The sequence below is a fragment of the Phaenicophaeus curvirostris genome, chromosome 2 (genome assembly GCF_032191515.1).
Source record: "Phaenicophaeus curvirostris isolate KB17595 chromosome 2, BPBGC_Pcur_1.0, whole genome shotgun sequence".
NCBI lineage: Eukaryota > Metazoa > Chordata > Aves > Cuculiformes > Cuculidae > Phaenicophaeus > Phaenicophaeus curvirostris.
The window spans coordinates 88,751,903-88,777,176 of NC_091393.1; the positions used below are offsets into that span (position 1 = coordinate 88,751,903).

At 45.1% G+C, this 25,274-nt stretch overlaps 1 protein-coding gene across 2 annotated transcripts; it reads left to right on the plus strand.

The window, feature by feature from the left end:
- Nucleotides 1-3,591: 3,591 nt before the first annotated feature.
- LOC138718354 (THUMP domain-containing protein 2-like) lies at nucleotides 3,592-13,927 on the plus strand. 2 transcript variants are annotated; one of them, XM_069852799.1, is made up of 10 exons: nucleotides 3,592-3,709; nucleotides 4,447-4,579; nucleotides 5,201-5,607; nucleotides 6,778-6,855; nucleotides 7,989-8,041; nucleotides 8,348-8,435; nucleotides 8,941-9,012; nucleotides 9,568-9,682; nucleotides 11,415-11,532; nucleotides 13,109-13,927. In XM_069852799.1, exons 1-10 carry the CDS (start codon nucleotides 3,614-3,616, stop codon nucleotides 13,425-13,427), a joined length of 1,479 nt encoding a protein of 492 aa, XP_069708900.1. In that variant the 5' UTR covers nucleotides 3,592-3,613; the 3' UTR covers nucleotides 13,428-13,927. The 2 variants fall into 2 exon arrangements, with proteins under 2 accessions (XP_069708900.1, XP_069708901.1); XM_069852800.1 differs by lacking the exon at nucleotides 4,447-4,579 and having other exon boundaries at nucleotides 3,635-3,709.
- The last annotated feature ends 11,347 nt before the right edge of the window (nucleotides 13,928-25,274 follow it).

Genomic DNA, 25,274 nt, shown 5'->3' on the forward strand with positions numbered 1-25,274 from the left:
TAATTCTGTATTTAAAAAAATAGAAAAAATGAGTGAGGAGTAGTAAAAGAATATAAAAAAAATAGAAAAGATGAGTGTGCTCATTTGTAGTCAGTGAACCAAGTGAACCAAACAGAAGAAAATGCATCTGAAAAAGAAAACAATTAAGGACAGAAAAAAGAATTTTAATTTTTCATTCAATGTATCGTGCTTTTAAACAGGGTTAACATGTGCAGAATGAAAATACAAAGTTACACTACCTATTTATTACAAGGGAACTGTCACCTCGTGATGCTAAGAAACACATAATTTTGTTGTTTAATAATTTTCTCTTCTATCAGTCCCTTGAGACAGGGATAATAAAATTCTAGCTATGGATTTTTGCACCCATGTGCGCAGAGTAATGCTATATATAATTACAGATTACATAGCTGATTAATGGTGACTTTGTGAGTCACACAAAAGGATAATGAGCCATTTCTTTAATAAAAAGTGTTTCATGAGTGACTTTTCTACTATTCCTTTCTCATTTTAAACGGATACATTATATATATATGTATATATGATTTTCTACATTTCCAGAAAAATACCTCATGTATTAGGCCACACCTACCAATTTATGAATCACTGGCTTTTCTGATTTTCCTTAATTGTTAGTTTAATAACACAAGATGTGAAAAGACAGTCAACAGCATGTCAGATAAAATGTCAGTAGCAGCTTACTGGGAGTGAAATCCCAGCAGTACAGTTTCACTGCAGGCTTCTTCATAGAACTCTTTTGCCTTAATGCAATTTTGTAGTCTATTCCTGTTTAAGTGGAATTCTCAGCTCACATAGAAAAGACTTAATTTTAAAATTCAGTATTGTTATAATATACAAATAAAGAATATGTAAACTATGACTTTACCTCCTATTACCTGAATTTGTTTATGTCTTTCTTTCAGAATTCATAGGATTAAAAGACAGATAGACTCATGTTTTCAAACAGCTGGGGTGATGTTTTCGGTTTAGAAGTCTTCAAAATGAATAAATAAGCAGTTTGTTAATATATTACAGCATTTCTCTAATGTCAGAAACATTATGTTCTACAATAAAAAAAATCTTGCACTTCTGCGTTTCTCCATTTCCCCCTTGTTGCCTCATTTATCGGACCTCTCCACCTGGTATCCATACGGTACTGGTACACTTCTCAGAAGGCGCTCAGCAGCAAACTCCAGACCGTCTACTTGCATTTGTCACACACAGATGTTCAAGTTATTGTTTCCTTCGGCCACCAGGTTGTACTTCTAGAGAAAGAACCTAGTTCCCAGCTAATTAATAACCTTTTCTTTTCTAGTCAGGATCACAGAGCTGAATTGATAGCCTAAACTGGAGTGAAGTGGTACGGCTTAATCTTACCTGTGGCACTTAATGCCACAAATATGCTAGGTTTGCTTACAACATAGCACAGATGCTTTAATAATTTAAAGGCCTTCCTAAAGACCACAACATAAAAGATAAAAGAGGATATGGAGGGTTGAGTGCGCTTTTCTTTAATCTCCTTTGTTATATTGAAAGTAGCCAAAGGCTGAATGACAGCTTTGCTTAAATCCTCTCCTGATTTTCAGGGGCTTTGGGTGTTGGGCTATAACATTAACTGCATTCTTTTTAAGGTACATCACTCTAAGTCATAAATTATTAATTCTACTTTTTCCTTCTGAAAAAAGAAGAATATTTCCCAACTAAGGCATTGTATAAGGCGGTAAACAGGATTCTTGCTTGTTGCATTTCCAAAAGAACTACATACATTCTAGCAAATTGCATTTTACACCAACTTTCCAGGCATTTATTCTCCTTGGCATTATCTTACAGAATAAAACCAACAAATCATAAAGCTGTTTTCCAAAGTTTAAAAAGGGCTTTTTTGCTACGGTTTATTTCACATGTCATAGAATCATAGAATCATAGAATCGTTTGTGTTGGAAGGGACCTTAAAGATCACCTAGTTCCAACCCCGCTGCCATGGGCAGGGACGCTTTTCACCAGACCAGGCTGCCCAAGGCCTCATCCAACCCGGCCTTGAACACCTCCAGGGACGGAGCAGCCACAGCTTCCCTGGGCAACCTCTTCCCGTGTCTCACCACTCTCATGGTGAAGAAATTCTCCCTTATGTCTGCTCTAAATCTGTCCCTTTACAGTTTCATAGAATCATAGAATCATAGAATAACCAGGTTGGAAGAGACCCACCGGATCATCGAGTCCAACCATTCCTATCAAAATAGTTTATAGGCATTGCCCCTAGTCCTATCACTACAAGCCCTTGTAAACAGTCTCTCCCCAGCTTTCTTGTAGCCCCTTTCACGTACTGGAAAGTACCTGCTGGCCACGCTTCTTTTGATGCAGCCCAGGATACGGCTGGCCTTCTGGGCTGTGAGTGCACATTGCTGGCTCATGTCACGCTTCTCATCAAACAAGCACCATGAAGTCCTTCTCAACAGGGCTGTTCTCAATCACATCATCCTGCATCCTGTACTGAAATTGGGGATTGCCCCGCCCCAGGTGTATGTTGTATTGTAATGTATTTGTGATATATTTGGGTTGTAATGGGTTCTGTACTGTATTGTATTTTGCATTTTATTTTAATTTGTGTTGTATTGTAGGGTATGGTATGGTATTTAGGGTTTGGTGCTTTGTACGGTGTAGTGCGGTGTTTTATATGGTATGTATGGAAATGTTTACTATGGTATGTTGTCTATTGTATGGTATGGTTTGATAGAATATTTTGCATGGTATGGTAATTACAATGGTATGGTACGGATTTTGAAGCCAGTATGGTGTGTTTTGTATTGTGTGTATGGTACCTTTTGGATGCTATGGTTTCTACTGTGTGGCATGGCTGGTTTTCTGTGGTTGGTAGGAATGGTATGCTAAGGCATTTCTGTCATCTGTATGGTCTGCAATGGTATTGCATTTTGTGCTGCGTGCATGGTACGGCATGGGGTACGGCATGGGGTACGGCATGGCATTGCGTGGCATGTGTTGTGATGCATTTTGCAGGTTGTGTGATGCACAAGCAGGTTGTGCTTATGATATGGGATGGGATGCTGTGGTGTGGTATGCTATACTATGCTATGGCATGGCATGGCATGGCATGGTAGCTAGAAAGCTGCCTCGAGGAGAAGCACCTGGGGGTGTTGGTTGATGGCAACTGAACATGAGCCAGCAGTGTGCCCAGGTGGCCAAGAAGGCCAATGGCATCTTGGCTTGTATCGGAAACGGTGTGACCAGCAGGTCCAGGGAGGTTATTCTGCTCTTGTACTCAACACTGGAGAGGCTGCACCCTGAATCCTGTGTTCAGTTCTGGGCCCCTCACCCCAAGAAGGATGTTGAGGCTCTGGAGCGAGTCCAGAGAAGAGCAACGAAGCTGGTGAAGGGGCTGGAGAACAGGCCTTATGAGGAGCGGCTGAGAGAGCTGGGGTTTTTTAGCCTGCAGGAGGCTGAGGGGAGACCTCATTGCTCCATCTAAGGACCTGAAAGGAGGTTATGGGGAGGACGGAGCTGGCCCAGAGCGGTACCGCCCGCTAGGAAGGGGAAGGCGCCGCCGCCCCGCCTCCCGCCCCGCGTGGGCCCCGCCCCCTCCCCGCCCCGCGTTGCGATGGCGGCGGGCGGCGGGCGGTTCTTTTGCACGGCGGGCAGGGGGCTGGAGCCCTTCTTGGAGCGGGAGGTGCGGGCGCGGCTCGGCGCCTCCGAGGTGAGGGCCGGGCGGGGAGGAGAAGGGGAGGGGAGGGAAGGGAGGAGAGGCGGGTGGCCGGCGCAGGGGTGGGACGTGTCCCCTCGGCCCCCGCGGGGTCGGGGGCGGCGCTGCCTCCCCCGCGACGGGGCCAGAAGGGGCCGGGGGGAGGCGAGAGGGAGCGAGGGAGGCGAGAGGGGACCGGCTGGGGCGAAGGGGGGGCCCGCGCTGGAGGGGCGGCTGCTCGCCCCGAGCGTGCTGGGTGGGTTGAATTTGGGAGATGACAGGTCGCCGTCGGCTTTGAGGATCAAGTTTAGCCGTGGTTCTAACCGAGAAAAGACGCAGCTTCCCCCCAGCCCCCTGTGCCTTGACCGGTTTTGAGGTTTTGCAGCGAATTGGCCTCTGTATTCCTCGTGCGTCCCTCGTCACAGCTGGGTCAGGAGAACTACCCCCAGGCGTGAGTTCAGGCTTCAGACCTTGCAGGACCGAAGTCAGCTCGATGAATAGGGAAGAGATATTTCCTTTCAGAAAGAACAAACTGGTGAACTTTAGTCTGAGCTTAATCGATGCGCGTCTTTGATTCTTGGGAAGTGTCCCCTGTCTCTAATCCTGGACCCAGAGGGGCCAGGGTGGAGAAGGGCCAGGGGAGGAGGGGGGACCCGGGGTTGAGGGGCTGCTGCTCGCCCCAAATGTGCGTTTGTTTGGGGTGGCCAGCTGCACATCTCCCTGCCACGATCGGAGCTTGTGTTTCCCTGGAGGTGGTCAGCGTCCCTGGAAAGGTCTTCTTCAGCACAGAGGCAAAGCTGGCTGAGCTGAGGGAGCTCCGGTCTGGAGAGCGGCTGTTCCTGCGGCTCCACAAACAGCCCCCGCTCCCCGTTTCTAGGGAGAAAGGTAAGGCTGGCACCAGCTCCTTCTCTCGGGTGTACTTGGAATCGTGAACCCCGGTGGGAGTCATACAATCATAAAACAATATGGGCTGGAAGGGACCTTAAAGATCATCTAGTTCCAACCCCCATGCCCTGAGCAGGGACATCCCACTAGATCAGGCTGCCCAAGGCCCCATCCAGCCTGGCCTTGAACACCTCCAGGGATGGAGGACTTGATTCTGAGCTGAATCACTGTGTGTCTTTGATTCTTGGAAAGTATCCCACGTCTCTAATCCTGGACCAAGTGCTTTCTGGGGAGGATGGCATGGTTGGCTGGCCCTCTGTCCCTGGGAATGGTCCAGTTTTTTTAGAGCTGCTGAATTCTTCTGCAGAATACAATCCTTGCACAATTTCATCTTGGTTCTGCAGAGCTTCTAATCAGAGGGATGCCTTGGTCTCTGCTGGTGGCATGTGTGGGTACTGAGAGCTCGGTTGTGCCTGTGATGGCAGTGATGCCTGCTGCTGTGGTTCCTGGATTCACACACAAACAAAATTTGAACACCGTCTGTTAACAGCTGTTCTCAATCTGTAGGAAAATCAAATTCTGAGACTGTAGTACTTAAGCTGAAACTACTTTTTCTTCCAGGGAAGATGCTGCATGAGATTAAAAGCCTTGTCACTGAGGAACCAAAGTCTTGGCTGGATGTAATCTCTACTTGGAGGAACCTTCGTGGGTGCGAGGGGAAAAAAGATGTGCTTCCAGAAAACAGGTTGCCTCTCAAGAGAAAATCAGAAGAAGAGACAAATATTGTAACTAAAAGGCAGAAAGCAGAACAAGTGAGAGAGCCTGAGGAATGTCAGGCAGAAGATGGAGAGAGTTATATGGTACCTGAGAGAAAGAGCGACCAGAACTGTGGGACTGAAAGCCAGGCTTCCTTAGAAGACCTTTCCAAAAGCAGCAAAGAGGAAGCTGTTGCAAATGAGGAATTTGGCTTCAGTTTCAGAGTTTCTTGTCGCTGTAGTGGAGCAATTGCCAAAATACTTACTTCGCAGGTATGCTCAAGTATCTCTGTTTTAAAGTAATTTACCAAAGGGGAAGGGAGATGTGTAGTTTCGTTTGTCATTTCAGTTGTGTTGTATGTTTTAGAATAATAAACTGCTGGAGGTTTTTCTGTATTTTCTCAACCAAGCCCTTAATCTGCATTTGTTTTAAATAAGTAGAAATGCTAGGGTTGCTGTTAATTTCTGGGCTCTGTTACCCTGAGTATTTTTCAAATCAGTGCCTTTTATTGAGGATAAGTTGAGGTACTTGGGCTTGTGGAGCTTGAGAAGTGATCTGATACTAGCTTACAGCTACTTAAAAGGGCCCTTGCAAGGACTGTGGAGCCAAACTCCTCTCAGTTGTGGCAGAGGGTGTAAAAGAAAGGCACAGGCCAGAACTTGCGGGTCGGTGGGCTCTGACTGGGTATTGGGGAGTGTTTGTTCCCTAGGAGGGCAGTGCAGGCCTGGGAGGTGTCACAGGGAGTGGATCTTGGCCCTGGGAGAGAGTAGTGGCGTAGAGGACTTCCAGGGGCCCTTTCCATCTAGCACTGATCCCATCTGTAATAACTTTCTGCTGTGAGGGGAAAAAAAATAAACAAAGCTCTGTGTTGTTTCAATTTATGTAGATTTCTCTTACTTGAAGACAGCAGTGGTTTAACTAGATTTTTTTTTTTTTTCTTGCTGAAGCTAGGAACGTGGGCAGGTGGGACGCGTGAGCCTGCCAACATGAATGTTTGCTTAAATTTGTGTCATGTTTCAACTCTTGCACTCTGAAAGTAGTGAGAGCTTTCTAGATGCCATAGAAGCATTAAAATTGTGAGTAGCAGTTGCGTGTTTGGAGATTTCCTCCTGGGTGATCTAGTTTATGTCCATCAGAAATATTTTTAGTGCATGTTCTATAATTCCAAAAGTGATGACAGCTTTTATTGTAGCTTGGGCGGGACTTAAACTTCAGCCTCTCACACTCCAGCTAAGCGATAATCCCTTTGTCCTTTGGTGTGTTTGCTCTACTCCCTGTGTCCTGTTGTCCGTTTTTGGGGCTTTGTAGGAATTAATCTCATAGGGATAAAGAGAGGCCCGTTCTTTTGGCAGGTACTTGAGGATTGTGCAGTTGAGGCTGAAATGGGTAGTTTTTTTAAATCTGTTGGTTTTACTGCCCGTGTCTGTTCTTCCCCCTTGCAGGAGATCGGAAGAGCCGTTGGCATAGCGCTCATGAAGCAGTTTGGGTGGCGGGCTGATCTGCGGAACCCTGATCTAGAGGTAGTAGTGCTTGTCTGCTAGATGGCTTCTTGCTTCTTCCAGAATTGCTCGCAATATCTTTCATTTTGTTCTTTGCTCCCTTTGCACATGGGATGGTGGCCTCTCTCTGTCTTTCTGCTGCTGAATTTAGAAATCATTGGGTAGCACTGAGCTAAAGTTTTCAGTAGACACTGTGTGAGTGCCTTCCCGAGCACTTAAATACTGGAATGGCCAGCATGGCCCCCCTCTGAGGGGAAGGATCCATGCAGGTGATGGTTCAGGATCTGGCCTGCTTGCAAAGTGCTGAACTCTGTGTTGAAAGCAGAGGTCCCCTGAGCTGTTGAGCAGGTAGTTTAGCCTCTACAGGGGAAGAGAGTGAGCGGGGAGGTTGTGTTCTTGAAGAACTTGAGAATGCCATTGATGGAAGAGCCTCCTCCCAGGGCTCGTCCCTCAAAGTAGCCTGCTTTAGGCATCCTCCATGGTGCAGGCTGTGTGGAGATCTTGGAAAGGTTTCATTGCCCTTGGCAAGCTGTTTCTTCATTTCTGTGCTTGGCCTGTGGAAGCTGCTCTCAGCACCGGTGCTGGGAGGTCTGAAACCATCTCTAAAAGCTCTGAGCTCATCTACTGGCTCTGTTTTTTATCGGCTGTGCATCAAATACGGCCTTGTTGAGCCTGAAGTGGGGCTTTTGTTCTTGTCCAGATTTTTGCTATGAAACCATTTAAGTGCTGAGCACTGAGATACTTCAAAAGCATCATGGCTCTCTTAGGGCTCCATGGGGAGGGACTACAGTCATGCCAAATCTGTTGGGGAGCTCACTTGTCTTTTAAGATGCTTTCTGTAGGACAGGAGGGCATTTTCTTCAGCTGCCTATACTTCTGTAAGGATTACTCAGTTTTGCCTCCATCTGAAATGCCCCAAAAAATAAGCGTGTGTGTGGGAATAGCTGAGCGCTGGGATGCTCTCTTCAAGGAGGCATTCTGATAATTTAGTGTGCTTTCTTCCAATTAATCTAATTGTCCAAAGTGTATATTTTTGTTCTTAAAACTAGGATAAGAAGTTTGTAGAAACATCTTCTGTGTCTGGTTTAAATGAGTTAAAGCTATTGATGTGTCAGATGGAGAGTTTCAAATGTAATTTTTTTCCCCTCTTTCAGGTCTTTGTCCGTCTTAATGACATTCACTCTGTGGTGGGGATTCCCCTTTTCAGGTGGGCGTCCTCCTCATCAGATTTGTTTTGTCAGTATCAGAACAGGCATAATTTCTAAATAGTCTTGCTGTTGACTGTGAGCGTTTATCTTCTGGTTTGATATTCACTGGACTGTCGTGTTAGTCTTGTGTTCTGTGTGGAGCTTATCTGCGCTTGTAGGGCAGACTTTGTGATGAGTTATGGATAAAAGCAAGCTGTCGTTTGTGTCTGTCTGCAGATCTGTCCAGGTCATTTATTCTTTCATATTACATGGGCTTTTCTGGGTGGTTGTGCTGTTGCCTAACATTGATTTTTTGCTGCCTGCAGGCTTCCGTTGGCAAACAGACAGTATATCAAAACAGCAGGGCTGCGGTCAACAGTTGCATGGGCCATGGCATCTCTGGCTGAAATCAGGGTAAGCCAAATGTTCATGGCAAAGCTGTAGAGTCCCAAATGATGGAGGGGTTGCTGCTTATGGGGGCAGGAGCAGGGAGCTTTGAAGAAGTGTGGTGATTGTAGTGTCCCATGCTCTAAGACATGAATGAGGAAAAGGATTCACAGTTTTTTTCACTGTCCAGGCTTCAAATTTTGTTTGGGTTGCTCTTCCGAGGGGAAAATAGAAGCGAGTGTGATATTTTCCACAGATTAATTTGGTACCAATATCTGTCTGCAGTCCACTTTTAGTCTTTTCCACTAAACATCACCTCAGGGCTACATACATCGATGCATTGTCTCTAGTGAAACTACTAATGTGTTTTGCTATGTTCTCTTGCAAGCCAGTTGGGCCTGGAAAACCAGTAATTATTTTTACTTACACTGCACAGTGGGAATACCTAGGTGATCCATACGTCAGTAGTAAACTTTGTCCTGGGAGAGGAGTTTGTCTTGCTTGAGATACAATAACCCCTTTATTTTTGCAGGCAGGTGCCTTTGTGCTGGATCCCATGTGTGGGCTGGGAACGATACTTCTGGAAGCTGCTAAAGAGTGGCCTGTGAGTATCACAGTAGCAACAGGCAGGACCTTGTAGTTCCATCGGGAAAAAATGTGTGCAACCATTATACCAAAGTGCGTTACTGAAAAGCTAGAACCAAACCGGTCCTTCTGTGCCGTTGTTGAGAGTGTTTTAGGACAAACATTGCTCCGCAGGAAGCACAGGGTTTGTGCAAGACTGGCGTGGACTTCTAAAAGTGCCTCGACTTATCCTGGGATCAGAGGTGTCAGTGGGACAGTACAGCCAGTTTCCACTATTAGAGGCAGCATGGCTGTTTGTAGCCATCTGGGGTCTTGCTGTTAGTACAGAGCCTAAATGTTTCTGTAAGTCACAAGTGTCTTGAGCAGAGCAGAATACGGAAGGAGTCAAGAGTGCTCAAACTTCACCCAGTTCTCTGTCCTCTGAGTCTATGTATTGCTCTGTGGAATGGTAGTAGATCTCCCAGCAAGGGGTTTATCTTGGGAGAGGTGTGCAACAAGACAGTTCTGAGAAGCCTTTCTAAAATAAATACACCTGGTTCCCGTCCAAGTGACTTTTCTCTTTTTCTCTGAACAGGAAGCGTGTTACTGGGGTGCTGATCTAAGTGATTCACAGTTAGAAGGTGCAGATGAGAATCTTAGGACTGCAGGCTTGATGGATAAGATTGAGTTGCTTAAAGCTTCTGTGAAAGGTATGGCTGTAGGCTTTCCAAGTGATACATGTTGGAAATATTTTGTAGTTTTAGGATTACGCAGGTAACATAGGATCTCTTGAGGTTACGTGTAGTAGAGCTACCTCTTAATAAAAGAGCCAAGTAGTGACTGTAGTTCTAGAGAATGGATAATTTTTTGCTTTCCCCTCCCTGCCTCCTGCTCCCAGGAACTTTGGTGAGAATATACTCAGCAGAAGACAATGAAAATAATAATTGTCAGACATGGGCAGTAGTTGTCTGTCTGAATGGTAAAGTTTTGAATGCCACAGAGAGTACATACTATATAAGAATTCTTTGTCTTATGGGAAAACAGCAAGGACAGACAAAAAGTGGTTTGTAACTTCAATTTACCAGATAAGTAATTGCATTAAGATCAGCTAATTCGTTGATGTTTTGCAGTACGAGTATCTTAAATGACGATGCCTTTCTCCTGGAAGACTCTCTCCTGCTCATGCTCTCACTTCATAAGTTAATCAGGGGAGAACATAATAATTTAATGACCTTACTCTGGACCTCAAAGCCTGAATCTAAATTAGTCATTTATGAAATTTACACCAGACGAGAGCTGGGTGTTCTTCCCTGTGCACGGGTGATGAAGCGTTCATATTTTTTAAACTTGCAATGTATTTCTTATCAGAACTGTAAGAAATATTATGTGTTTTTTGTAAGAACATATATAGCTTTATTTCTTCTTTAAAAGCTGTGATTGTGCTGAGCTTCTAGGGTAACGGACAGTACTTTGATGTCAGGCTTTTCTAATACTGAACAAGTAACTGGTGTCTTTGTCACTGATCAGATGCTGTTATTTCTGCATGTGTTGAAGGACTGTAGGTAACTTGTCCTTCCATTTGTAGATAAAATTGTTCTAAAATTGTTGTGCTGCAAGTGTTGCTCCAAGGATGGTCCAAGAAACATCTCCTGCCAGTTCTGGAAAGGCTGGCATAGAATCACGACAGGATTTAGGTGAGAAGGGACTGCTGGAGCTCTTTAGTCCTGTCATCTGCTGGGAATGAGGCTAACCCTAAAGCTGGGTCAGGTTGCTGAGGGCATTGTCCAGTCGAGTTCTGAGCATCCTGAGAGATGGAGAATCCATAGTCTCATTGTTTGGCAAGCTGGCAAAGCCCTGTCTGGCCGGCGTAGCCTGGTATATGGCCAACCTTCATCACCACAAGGGTGCAGTGCTGCCTCATGGTCACAACAACGGACTGTTGTAGGATGCAGAAACTCTGGGAAGGTACTTCAATGACTCAAGCTCCAACAGAACCTAGGCGATTCTGATTGGAGAAAACGGGGATAGAGAAGAATTTAAAATGTGGTTCGTTGCCATTCATACATGTACTTAGTGTAAAATGCTTGCAAGCTTAGTTCTTCTTTTGTGTTTTTGCTTGTAAAGATTCCCTTGTGTTGAGAAGCAGCAGCTGATTTGGACCCATGCAGTCCCTTGTTTGTAGAGTCTTGTTATGGAGCAAACATATCCCCACTAACTAGGAGTCTGTGAGCTAACCCACACACTCATGCATTTGTCTCTTCTCGGTCTGCATTGGGTTGGTGGCTTTGTGATGCCATTTGTGAGGAAAGGTACAGAAGGAGCCATGAGTCTGGGTGCATAACCCGCAAAAGCGTTGGCAGGCAGTTTTGTAAGGTGCTTGAGGGCATAGCTGCTGCTCGTTTTCCACACAGGACGATTTAAAGACCTGCCTTTATTCTGCAGCATTGCCGTTGCCTTCAGAAAGCTTTGATGCTGTGATTGCGGATATTCCGTTTGGGAAGAAGTTCAAGATAACAAAAGTCTTTCAGCTCCTTCCAGATATTCTCCAGGAAATGGAGAGGTACGTGTGGCCCTTGACATGGTATACGTGTTTGGTGTAAATGTCATGATGGTTTGTGATCCTAAGTGTTCAGCCAGCTTCAGGTTTTCTTTATTCCAAACACACTCCAGTTTTTTAGTCGGATCCCGTGCAGCCAGTGAAAGTCCGAGTCCTTTAATTGTCCCTTGAAGGCTGTTGTGGCTTGTCTTGCAAGCTGTGGAAATGCTGGCGGCAGCACAAGCTGACAAGGAATGAGCTTGTTGTGTGGGCTACATTCGCGAATATTCTTTCCAAGGCACGATGGTTAAATGTTTGAGTCACACTCACAAATACCCTTAAGGCAGAAAGGAGAAAGAGGAGAGGATGACCTAGATGAACTTAACGCACGGCCAGGTGGATAAAGCGTCTCCGTTGAGGTCAGCTTGTATAAAATCATAGGCTTTCCTTTTGGGTTGACAATCAAGCTTTTACTAGCCTATATTGTTGGGAAGAAAGATGTCAGACCAGAAAATGGTGGTATCAATTTTCCTTTCTGTTAGTGTATATCCAGTTGGCCACCTGGTCTGCTTTTAGATGCCTCCTTTCATCTTTCACCCTGTTGTTTTGTAGCAGAGTTCAGCCAAACTAATAGCAGGCTGCTTCTATCAGGCAGTTCAAACCATGTGCTTCTTTATTTCTTTTCTTGGCTGAAAGGCTGACAGTCCTTTCTGTAGGACTGGTCTTCAGCAGTGTTCATTTTGCTCACCCAATGCAGGAATGCAGTGGGAAGGTGGTGAAGAAGGTGTGGTAGCTCCACAGAACAGCAGGGCAACCTTGTGTCAGCTTACAGTGACCAGCCCTCCCTTTGACTCTGCTTGTAGTCTGGTCTTATTTGCTCTGCTGGGCCACTCTAAGCAAAATATTTCCCTGGGAATGTGGAAATGAGGAAGGGACCGTTACTGTGAGAGCCCCACGAGTAAGACTGTTCAATCCACTTGCTGTGAACAGAGCAAGGATAGTCCTATTTTCTCCTCTCTTTCAAAGCCAAGTGTCACGTCTGGTCATGTACTGTGAAAAATGGATTACGCACAGTGATGAATTTTCCTCTGCTTCCTGAGTTTGCAAACCATTAAGGATCAGTGGAACAGAGAAAGAACAGACCTTTTAAAGTTTCCAAATGGAAAGGTCAGCTTCAGAATTGCCTTACCAATCTTCTGTTGCCCTGGGAAGCTGTTCCTTTGCAGAGTGGTGGAGGCTTATGCAACCGAAAACCAGTGTTTGAAATTGATACTCCCCTCAGTCCTTGAAATAATACCAAGAGGGGGAAAACAGAATCTACCTTCCCTGCTGATGCAGTGGAAAGAACTCCTGAGGCCAGAAATGTTTGGGAGTTAGGATAGGACCTTGTTCTCCCATTTAGAAAGAGTTATAAAGATAGGGAATTTAAACTCCATTTGGAAGTGTAGTTTATCGAGTTGAGCCATGAGCATTAACAGGCCTAGTGTTTTGTTGAATGCAAGTGCCATCTGAAGCGTCAGCAGTGTTGAGTTCTGCACAGATGAATGAATGTCAGGCAGAATGAACACCTAACCTACTTTTTTTCCTTTTTTTTTGCCAGAGTACTGCGTGTTGGAGGCACTATTGTATTGCTACTGAGCCAAGATCTCCATAAGCGCATTGATGGCGTTGCCAAGCATGCCAAAAGTGACTCTCCTATTGTCTTTGCTGATGGCGCAAGGGAAGCTGCCATTGCAAAAGCCCTGAATGTTGATGGGAACGCTTCCTCCTCAGTGAACGGTGTTGAAGAAGCTTCCGTCAGCAGCAGACAGACACGGTTTGGGTCTCTGGTGCCAGATGGTGTCTATGGAGTTAGTCTTGGAAAGACGGATGCTTTCATACACAAATACAGGAAGATCTGTACTGCTGGGAATCGGTAGCTTTCTTGCACTGTGTCAAAGTGAACTTGAATCCTGATACGCTTCAAGAGTAGCATGGCAGTGATCTGGTGGAGCCTTGTTGATCGGAACAAAGCCTGTGCCATCTGTTAGTCCAGCTCACTTTCTTTGGATATGGGAAGGTTCTGCTTTTCTCTCCTTCTTTTGGAGAGGTGGAAGATGCCTTATAATGCATCAAGTATTTTTACTGTAAGATATTGTAATGAGGTAGAGTCCTGAAATCCTTACTTAGACAAAACCTCTCAGTATTGGGAGGAGTTTCTTTGTGACAGAGACTTCATTTGCAGAACTGCAAACCCAAATGAGCTGCTATTAACTGTGACTGGATTTTCACCTTCAGCAGTGTTTTTAGGAAGTACATCTTGTCTGCAGGAGTCTCCAGCTCTTTTTGAGGGCTGGATGTGTACTTTTATTGTGTGTCTCTTGCAGTATTACTTGAAAGCTTGTTTCTGATGAGTTTGAAATGTTGTTATTCAGATCCCTTGGAGTAGAAAATAAACTATTTTCTGTGTTAATTCTTTGCAGTGTTTGTATGTGTGTGACGGGTGTGCTTTGGCTTTTTAGGGTGAAGAGACTTAGTTCTATCAAAAAGAATGATTTTCCTCACTCAGTAACGTTAGTCCAAAAGCACTGTGGAAGATGGAGAAACTTGCCAAGTTCAAAGTGACTTCTGTGAGCAAAGCAGCATGTGGAAAAATTCTCCTGAAGAGAGAGAGGTCTCAGCAATTCTTGTAGTCTCTGCAAAAGGTTGGTTGGAGGGAAGAATCTAATCCAAGGCTTCCCCATGGCTGCTGAGCTGACAGGGAAGTATTGGTATGGAGAAGGACTACGATTGCTTTCAGCTGCTATTTTGAACAAGCCTTTGCAACTTGGCAAACTGAGATGGACTCATGAATTGTGTTCCTCTGCTGTGATTAGCATGGAGATAGCAATCAGAACTGTCTGAGTTGGTATGGGCTTTTTTTCTTTTTCTTTATTTGAAGTTCATTGTTGGAGCCAGTTGGAAGCATTTTTTTATGCAGGTGCTTTCCACAACACACAGGCTCCAGTCTGAAGATGTTAGAATTTGAAGTAAGAGCCTGTGGTGCAGACTGCACTACGGAGACCCAGAGGGCAGGAGGATATGGGCCAGATTGGTAAGATCCTGCTGCAGTGACTTCTGCTGGTGAGCTGGTACCTGGAAACATTCTAGTGCACTGCAAGTCTGCTAGTATGGATTTCTGGCTTAAACCAATATTTTTCTAATTATACGCCCCCCTCCCCAAGTCAGCTTTCAAAGAAGTTTTAGCGAAGACTATAATGAATGTGTCCCAAGAAAGGTAATGGATAACTTGTTTGTGCCATTAGTGCTCTATCAAATACATGCGGTCAATTATGGATCTTCTAACTGGCACCTGTGCAAGTTTGTTGTAGGAGGTGAAGCTTCACCTGGGTTTAGTTCTCAATGTGGCCTGGGGCCATAAAGAGTGGCTATAACACTTTTCAGCGAGGGGCAGAAAGAGAGGTGATATTTGGGTTTTTAAATTTTTTTCACGTGAAGTTGTGTGGCCACGATAGTGAAAATGTTAGTGTGGCAAAGTGCTCATCCGAAGTTATGTAAAATATAGGGCTTAAAATCTGTTCCATTGTCCAGAGCTGCCTCATCTGAAGACTGCTGGAAGTTCACGGTGAGATTGAGTTACATCAAGCATCTTACAAAGTCGTGCCTGTAACAAAACAGAGGTGATGTGCAAATAGTTGGGGGGGGTTGAGCTGAGTATTCTTCAATGTTGCCGACAACATTTTCATTTACATGGCTTTGATTCCTGTGTCAATTTATGCCCTTAAGCAGTTGGTAGCCTGCTGTTCCCAAAGGCACTGGTGGCCTGTAATAAATCAGATTTTTTCTTCCTTTCTGGATTTTATGAGCCCTGGCAATACTGGTCTAGAGAATGGCCAGCTGACCTTTGATTCCTGAACATCTTGTCTCAGTTTGTGTCTCGCAAATATTTTGGGAAAAGAAATACATCAAAACCTTAGCTCCTGCTTCATTGGTGCCACTTTCTCATGTGTTGCCTCTATTCTCTGATACAGATAAAAGGAACTTCTGTTTTTGCTCTTCTTAATGTCTTTGCATCTTTGTTCCACCATGGGGATGAGCACTGAGTGGAGACCCTGCTGCCATCGGTGGAGTGGGCAAATGACTTTCAGGGAGAACTGCTGGAGAAAATTCCTTTTTTTTACTGTTCTTTCCACAACCTACCAAGTTTGGACTTGTTGATTTTTGTAGGATTCCCACTGGTCTCGGGATCTTTCCACAACCATCTGCCTGCAAATTATTTGCAAATGCCAAACTCCCAGCATTGCAGAAGATTATTGCCACAGAAACGTACAGGGGGAGGTTTGAGATCAGGTGTGCCAGGAGTGAGCTGGCTTGATCTCTGAACACAGGAATCCACACGGCATTTATTTCCAGACTTCATTGCTGGCTACTTTTTATAGTGTTAGGGGTTTTTGCCTTCCACTTGTGATTCCACATCCAGCTCTGAAGCTGCCGTGTTAAGAACCAATACCTTGCAGCATTGGGTGAGATCAGTCAATAAAAGGTATGAGCCCTTGAGCACCTTAAGTGACTTAGATGAGAATATTAGCAGCTTAAAAGGTGGGTATGTATCTGCATCATTAAATTCTGTAATTCTGTCCTTTTTCAATTTGAAACTGGATGAAGGAGAAAGCAGAAGCAGAACTGGTCTTATGTGCCATGTGAAGGGAGTAGAGTGGACATGGCCTTCAGTGCAGGGGTGTTCCAGTTCCAAAACTCCCCTGGGTAGAGGAGAGGCTTGTGGAAATAAAGCTAAATGTGAGGAGAAATGGGACTGAATACCAACCCCCCCAACAGGCTGAGTACAAGGCTTTAAAAACTAAGTTAGTGGAGATGCATCACAGCTGGGGACAGCACACTGTTCATCAGAAAAGAAGGCAGCAAGGGTATCTCACTCTGTGAAGTGGGGGATGGGATGTCTGGGGACAGGCATAGCCAATTCCTGTTGTCAGCAAGGACTGTGATTCCCTTGCAAGGGCTGTGGTTCAAATGCCCAGTTATTTTCCAAGATTAATTGCAGCTGCTGCTCTGACAATCCAGCCCTCCAGTTGACCTGTGCTCATTATAACATCATTGTTATATCATTATCATACTAAAATACACCCCTACACTTAAGGCTACCTTCCTCCTCGACAAACCATTCCCCCAGCCTTTCCTACTCAGCATTCACAGTTAAGTTTGGCAAGCAAAGTGAGAACAACTTTTCAACCAGTCAGCAGGGTTGCATCCCAAAGGTGAAAATTGCTATAAAAATGTAAACAAAGGGGAAAGTTGTGAGGGGAAAATGTTATCTAAACTTCTGAGATCAGCCGGTAGGCAGGACTTCATCTTGCCTTCCCCTACTAGAAAGTCATCTGGAGGAAGACAGTGGTGTTATGTACATCTTTCCATCAAACTAATTACTAGTATCTCTCTCTACTTTGACTTTAACTACCTATTTCTTACTTGCATATCGCTCCAATCTGTGCTCAGGTGCTTGACTTTCAATGTATTTTTGCAAACAGTATCTTAGGCCCAGTCACCACCTAACCCTTATTTAGTCATTGAGTTGCTATAATCAATTGTTCTCAATAAAATTGACTTGTTTGCACATCTACAAGTCTTGGGCATCTTACTAACTGTTAAGAGGGATTTAAAGGGGGCTTCTGACTCAAACTCAGCAAGCTAGACAAGACTGATTGTCTTTGCAAGGCTGCTGATAAGCTCCTGAGTGAGATGGTGTGTAGTGCATGCTGGACAAATATTAATTGCTCTCACGTGATTGCTCAGTGTACCGTGCTCTGGCAAGCCGGACAACATATTTTTGTCCATGTGAAATTGTCACCTAAAGGGTTAAGCAGATCAGTAAACTCTCCTTTCTGAAGTCTCTTGTGTTTTTAGGACCGATCTCATCTTCTGTGCACTGTGTAGGGGCTGGAGTGGACACAGCATTCAGTGCAGGGGTGTTCCAGTACCAAAACTCCTATGGGGAGCGCAGATGCTGTAGCAGGAACTGCTGCTTCTGCGCTGGGGAGCAGCTTTGCTGCTGGGTGCGGGTGCATGGAACTGTCGGGAAGGAACTGGGCAAATGGCTCCACAGATTTCAATTAGCAGTCAAACACAACAGTTCTGGAAGAGGATACATTATTATCATCATTTATGTCGCTCCTTAATGGCTTTAAAATAAAAAATCATCCTTGGTTGCTCATAGAATGTTGTCTGCAGCATGACAAGGACCTATACAAAACGCATTTAAGCTGCTAAGTAACTGCTGCTGAAGCTGGCCACAGAGCTTCTGTGTATCCACGGGGAATTCTTTCAGACTCCTCTGTTGCAGGCTTGTTTGGTTTGCACCCTTGCAGCAAGGAGAGGCTGCTGCTGCTGGTGCAGAGTAAGGACCAAGGGACATGTAGTGAAATGAGCGTGAGGTATTGGGTGGCTCTCGTGGGAGTCTTGGAAGCAGTCACATATGCTGCAGGGTGCAGCCCTTGATGCTCCGTGGGCCCTGCTTGTCTGCTGTGAGAGCTGTGTATGTTACAACGGCTTCGCAGTGGGTATCTCAGTGGTTTACTTGCTTACGGGTTTTAACAGCAAAGTACATCAGTAGTTTCAGACTTGTGTGGCTGTGCAAGGTTTCTTGAGCATTTTTAAACTTCAGATCTCGGTACAAATTAGCTGCCTAGTAGGGCTTTTTTGAAATAGCTTGCCTTGTTGCTAACAAAGAAGTCCAGGATGAGAAGCATTGTTGAAATAATGCTTCCTACGGATGTGTGCTGAGCAAAGAGCATGCTAGCTGCAGAATTCTTGCTGTTTGTTTCACTGTTATCAAGCACAGCATGGATTTTAAATTAGTGTGTTAGATCTAACTGAACAGAATGCTTATTTAGTGAAAATGCGTGCTGTAAGCCCAACAAAAAATGAGAGTTCAGTGTATTTCAGAAAAGAAACTTTGCATGAGTCATTTATGCTTAAGATGTTTTAATTTATTGGCTCCTCATGTGTTGTTTATTTTTTTCTTCTAAAAGAACCCTAAACAAGTAGTTTCATTGTCCTAGATCCTTGTGTATCTCAGCTGCTTTTTGACTCCGTGTTGTCAGAGAAGGTAGAGTTGAGCTAGCAGCAGTTAAAGTAATAAAACTAGAACCAGGTAGGTGTTTCTTAGCTGAAAAGAAATTGAGTCCTCTTATTGAAAAATGGGATAATTATGGCCTGATCAGTGCTTTCCTATTTAAACTTATTGAACTAGAGTGTAGAGCACAGTAACGTGAGGAGTAAAATGTCCAGATGATTTGTTTACCTTGTACCTGTTGGCGTTCCCTTTCTAAGATTTAATTTGGGGGCTGGAAATAAATTGTAACTATTACCTGATTTGATCCTTAAGATCTATGCAGGCAAGAAGAGAAGGAAGTTCTTCTGTTTTTTTTTCCCTTTACTGTTCTGGGAGTGATTAGAAATACTGTGTTTATGAAGTGCATGGACATTTCAAAATCAAGACAGTACAGTATGTTACCATGTAGTTCCAAAAGTATATGCTTATCACACTTCTTTTATTCATCCTCAAAGTTGCAGTCTCAGGTTATCTTGTCTAGTTCTCTTGCTTTGGCTTTTTATCTGAGTTCCTATTGCTGGAGAACTTGGCTGTGCAAGACAACATGGGTTACCAGTGCAGCTAAGTCGAGCAGCTGTGCTTTTGTCTCCCTGTGGAGCTTTAAAGATAAAACAGGGAAGGAGTCTCGCGTAGTGGGGAAAAAAAACCATACAACTCAGCAGGCTCGGATGATGTTAACCTTTAAAATGGGTGGTGTTTTAGTAGGACTCAGAGAATCATGCTGAGTGCATTCTCTGAGCTGTGGACAGAGCCTGGGGCTGCAGGCCAGCTCAGGTAACTTGCTCTCATGTTGTGCTAATGAGGACAACATGAGAGACATCTTGCAGGTGAATCAGGTATTTTTGGCAGCCTTTGAACACCTGAGTGGTGCACAGGGCATGTCCTTTAGCTACCTGCAGCTTGCTCAGCGAACTCAGTTTCTCTCTGTAGTTGTTGCGGTAGAGGCTTGACTCCCAGCTTCAGATGGGTTGTATCCATATTCCAGAAGCGTGGCACTGGTTTACTTTGCAAGTTTTGCAGATCAAGGAGGGTATGAAGAATCATGGAATCATAGAATAGTTTGGGGAAGAAGAGGCCTTAAAGATCATGTAGTTCCAACCCCCCTGCCATGGGCAGGGATATCCCACTAGATCAGGCTGCCCAAGGAAGACTAAGGGTTCATAATATTTAGGCACATACTTTACCGATTCTGCTACTTTAACATTTTGGATGCAATGGAAACACTGGTCAAATACTGGAGGAATCATGTCATGTCACAGAGACACCTGTTCACATGTGAAAATAATTTCTTGTTTGCTCTTCAGTGTTTGTGTGTTTAAAGGTTTGTCTTTGTTTAAAAGATACAGCAAGCCATCAGTAATACACCATGAACAGCAGACAGTCTGCTGTCACGTTAATTTTTGCAGCTTGTGGTTTGAAATTTGCTTTCAGTTCAATAAAATAGATGTGAATATCAGATTTCTGGTGAAAAAGAACCAAATGGATAGGTCACCAGTATGCTGATGTGTTGGGAGAAACTTAACATTTGTTTTCTTTGGTAATAACTTGGCCAGTTTTTTTTTGAATTTGTTGTGTTATATTTGAAATCTATTAACAGCCATATTTGAGAAGTGATTTGGAGTTGCAACAATTGATAAATATGAGCTTCGTCTCTATATTCAACATTTTAGACAGTAGCTTTGGCTTCTGAGTTAAAAGCTCTTGAGTTATGCTGAAATGTGCTATAGCGGTGTGTTAAAAGGAGGATTTTAACTTCCTGAGTCCTCTGTAACAAGAGGCTGGGTTTAAGACCAGGAAGGAAAACTTTGTGAACCATCAGACCAATGAGCGCTGCAGTGTAGTGGTCAGAGCTGGCCCAGCTTTTCGTGAGTCTGGAATATCAGCCCCCAGATTGTTAGCACTGGGGAGGATGCTTTAGATGATTCTCTCTCTTCTCGAGGAGACAGACCAATTCAGTGGTTTCTGGGAGATCTCTTTCATTCTATATTTATGATCCGTGAATAAACGTCATTTTTGTCCCTACAGGAAAAAGGGCTGTGGAGAAAAATGGTGACAACGATGATGATGATGATGATGAACCAAATGAATATAACCCTAACAACAGCTTCCTAGATGATGAGGAAGAGGAGTGCGAGCTGAAAGATGAAGACTGACTGGGAATCAAGTTCAGAAAACAAGGATAATGAGGATGTTGAAAAGCTTTTGCAAGGAGCATGTAGATTTGCAAAGACTGAAAAGGAGCTGTATGGAACAACACCAGGAAGGTCCAATCTGGCTGTGATGAAACATAGATGCACAAGGAGAGGAACTGCTTTGAAAACTGTTTTTCCCTCAGCGATGTAGGCACTGCAGGAAGATTGCAATGGGGGTGAGAGGATTCACCCACACCTTTTTTGTCCATATGCATTATTTGGTGGGGGTTTTTTGTTTGTTGTCTTAAGTGGTGGAGCCAGAGGATGAACCTCTGGAACTTTTTTTTTCAGCTACTTCTTTCAAGCACCACTGGTGGTTCCTAGTTTGAATTACACTTTTAAAGGTTTTTAATGTTTCAACTTCTGGTAGTTGGAATAAAGGGAAGGACTAATTCTTGGCCATCGCTGGGGAATCATTTGTCTAAACTGTTTATGAATGTTCTTCTGAGTTAATGCAGTCTCAGACTTCATTAGTCTGCTACCAGCTTTCCTTTTAGGTGTCATTTCTTTGATTCTCTTGACGTACAGTAGTTAAATACAGGTTGTCTAAATCACTTGAGAACAGTATCTCCATGTGCTGAGTCACAGGTATATTTGCTCTAATTGCAGCAGTACCTCTTTCTTTGCACGTACGTCATGGGAAATGCGTTCAGTTCACGACAAAACTGAAATAGAACTGAAATACAGCTTATAAGTGTATTTTTGTGCAGTTAAACTTGTAGTATACTGTGGGAAAAACATGTAAGGGCATCTCTGATTTTGAAAGACTTTGTTGAAAGACGTTGCCTTCAGCATATTCAGCACTTAACTGATCTTTCTAGAAAGACATTTGGTCTGCTTTGAGTTGAAATGTTTTATTATGTTTGTAAGCAGATGACTAGAGTCATGGGAGTTTGGCAGGTTTTTGGACACTCAGGGGTTTCAGTTGGGTGGCAAAATGTTGCGTGCTTAAAATAAAATGGATATTTCTGCAAAGTGGCATTGGGCTGCTTTTGGCTGCAGGATAATCTTCTGCCAATTGTGTGTCTTAAGTTTCTCTCAAAGATTGTGTATGTTGAAAATCTAAACATTCACAATAGGCAGCTGTTCTGCATTTGGAGAATATCAGTTTCTGTTGGCCGGTGGCTAACAAAGCTGTTTCATACAGAAAGAATCCAGTTGGTGTATTCCACAAGGTCTGATGCTTTCTGTGGCCACAACCTTCCTCAAGCAGAAACACTCTGTATCCTGTAGTGGTGTCCTGTGAATGGCTCTTTAAGCTACTCTTAGGAGCTACTAGCCTTTACATTGAAAGTTCAAACAGCTTTTAATCACTGGTGGGCCCAGTCAGATACCTAACTGCAAAAGCAAACGTATCTGTTTGGCACCTACAAGGACTGCAGACCATTCCAGAGCTCAACTGTATGAGGTGTGAAGAACTACATCCCTTTGTTTTCTATTTGCCAACTGAGAACTTCCTTTCAAGCTTTCTTTTCCTTGCATTATAAGGTGCAAACCATAATTCCTTCTCGCCTTCTTTTAAGTCATGATAGCATTGATATCTCTCAAATTGCCTCTGAATTCTCCTTGCATAACACCTCAACTGCATTTCCTTTGCTTCATTTCAAGCCCATCCCTCCTTGTCCTCAACACAATCCATGGGGAGTAACCCATTACGTGGGTTTTCGTACAAGCTGAAGAAGCGGGGCCGTGTGAACCTCATGAGGTTCAACAAGGCCAAGTGCAAGGTGTTACACCTGGGTCAGGGCAACTTGCAGTTTCAATATAAGATGAGGGATGATGTGATTGAGAACAGCCCTGCAGAGGACTTGGAGGTGCTGATTGATGAGAAGCTCAATATGAGCTGGCAGTGTGTGCTTACGGCCCAGAAGGCCAACCGTATCCTGGGCTGCATCAAAAGAAGCGTGGCCAGCAGGTCGAGGGAGGTGATTCTGCCTTTCTCTTCCTCTCTTGTGAAACCTCATCTGGAGTAGCGTGTCCAGTTCTGGAGTCCCCAGCATAAGAAGGATATGGAACTGCTGAAAAGGGTCCAGAGGAGGGCTACAAGGATGATCAGAGGGCTGGAACACCTCTGCTATGAGTACATGCTGAGAGAGTTGAGGTTGTTCAGCCTGGAGGAGAGAAGTCTCAAGAAGACTTCATAGAGGCCTTCCAGTACCTGAAAGGGGCTACAGGAAAGCTGGGGAGAGACTGTACACAAAGGCTTGTAATGATAGGACGAGGGGTATGAACTGGAGAGGTGCAGATTTGGGCTAGACATGAGGAAGAATTTCTTCACCGTGGGAGTGGTGGAACACTAGAAGAGGCTGCCCAGGGGAGTTGCGGAAGCCCTATCCCTGGAGGTGTTCAAGGCCAGATTGGACGGGGCCTTGGGCAGCCTGATCTGGTGAGAGGTATCCCTGACCATGGCATGGGGGTTGGAACTGGATGATTACAGGGGGTGAATGCAGCAACCCAGACCCTGGGCTGCAGGCAGTGCCCCGCTCCCACACCAGCTTGTGCCTCTGTTACTGGCTCCACTTGTGAAAGCTGCGCTCGAGTCGGGGAACTCCTTCGCATGGTGGAGGAGTTAAGGGAGGACGTAAAGAGGCTGAGGACCATCAGGGAGTGTGAGAGGGAGATAGACCAGTGGAGTAGTGCCCTCTCGCTAACTCAGCAGCCTGCTGGAGCTGGTGTGTCCAAACACCATCCACCTGCAAACTGCAAGGTTGGGGGAACAAGAGATGGGGAATGGCAGCAAGTTCCTGCCAGACGAAGGAAACCTGCTCCCCTCACCCAGACAGCAAAACCCCAGATCCCCCTGGTGAACACGTACCAGGTGCTGCAGGTGGAATCCAACCCTGAGGATGAGGATGATGGCTCCCACAGCCTAGAATCCTTCCCTAGGCAGCACCATCCTCAGAAAAAGATAAAAACATCCTCCGTTAAGAAGAAGAGGAGGGTGATTGTTGTAGGGGACTCCCTCCTAAAAGGAACGGAGGGACCCATTTGCAGACCGGACCCGCTCCACAGAGAGCTCTGCTGCTTACCGGGGGCATCAGTGAAGGAGGTAGCTAGAAAACTTCCTTCCCTGGTCCACGAGACAGACTACTATCCTCTGACAGTAGTCCAAAATGGTAACGATGATCTAGTAAACAGAAAGACCAAAACCATCAAGAAAGACTTCAGGGCCATTGGGAAAGTGATGGAGGGCTCTGGGGCACAAATAGTCTTCTGCTCCATCCCAAGGCTAAATAGAGAGGAGCTGGAAGTCAGGAAGAAGAATTCGATTAATGCCTGGCTCCGAGCCTGGTGTGAGGAGAGGGGCTTTGGCTTCTTTGATCATGGGGTGGCTCACGCACCCCCAGGCTTTGTTGCTAAGGATGGGACACGTGTGTCTCCTAGGGGGGCTAAAGCCCTTGCTAAAAACCTAGCTAAGCTCATAAATCGAGCTTTAAACTAGATGTGAAGGGGGAGGGGGTTAAGACCAGGCTAGACAGGAACAAGCCTGGACGTGGGGCAATGGTGATTCAGAGAGGGTGTGCTGGTGAGGACCACCAGTACATCACCATACAAAAAGTGGGGGAGAACACACCTGGTGGTGCTAAGGGAGATACGGGCACTCTGGTGCTAGCTACTCCAGTTACCAGGCAATTGGGAACGAACTCTGTTCCCTCTAAGAGGGCTGAAGGCTCAGCAGCTGAGCCGAAGTGCATTTACACCAATGCATGCAGCATGGGGAATAAGAAGGAAGAGCTGGAAGCTGTCGTAGGGCAAGGAGCCTATGATGTCGTTGCCATCACGGAAATGTGGTGGGACGACTCATAGAACTGGAGTGCAGCTGTGGTGGGGTACAAACTCTTCAGGCGGGATAGGAAGGGTAGGAGAGGAGGTGGGGTAGCCCTCTTTGTAAGGGAGGACTTGGACACGGTTGAGATAGATTGTGCTGATGAGGAGATTGAGTGCCTGTGGGTTAAAATCAGAGGAGCCCACCAGAAGGTAGATTTTGTGATGGGAGTCTGTTACAGACCACCCAGCCAAGGAGAAGCAGCTGATGAGCTCTTCCATAAACAGCTGGGGTTAATTTCTAGATCAATGCCTCTCATTCCTGTGGGAGACTTCAATCTTCCTGATATCTGCTGGAAGTACAATAGAGCAGAAAGGAAGTAGTCTAGGAGGTTCCTGGAGTGCGTGGAAGACAACTTCCTTGCGCAGCTGGTGAATGAATCAACAAGGCAGGGTGCCCTCCTGGACCTGCTGTTTGTGAACAAAGAAGGCCTTGTGGGAGATGTGGCAGTAGGTGGACGCCTAGGACAAAGTGATCATGAGATGATAGGGTTTTGTGTTCTAGGTGAAGTGAAGAGGGTGGTTAGTAGGACAGCAGCATGAAATTTCCGGAGGGCAGACTTTGAACTCTTCAGAAGGCTGGTTGGCAAAGTCTCATGGGAGACAGTACTTAAGGGCAAGGGAGCCCAGGAGGGCTGGGAGCT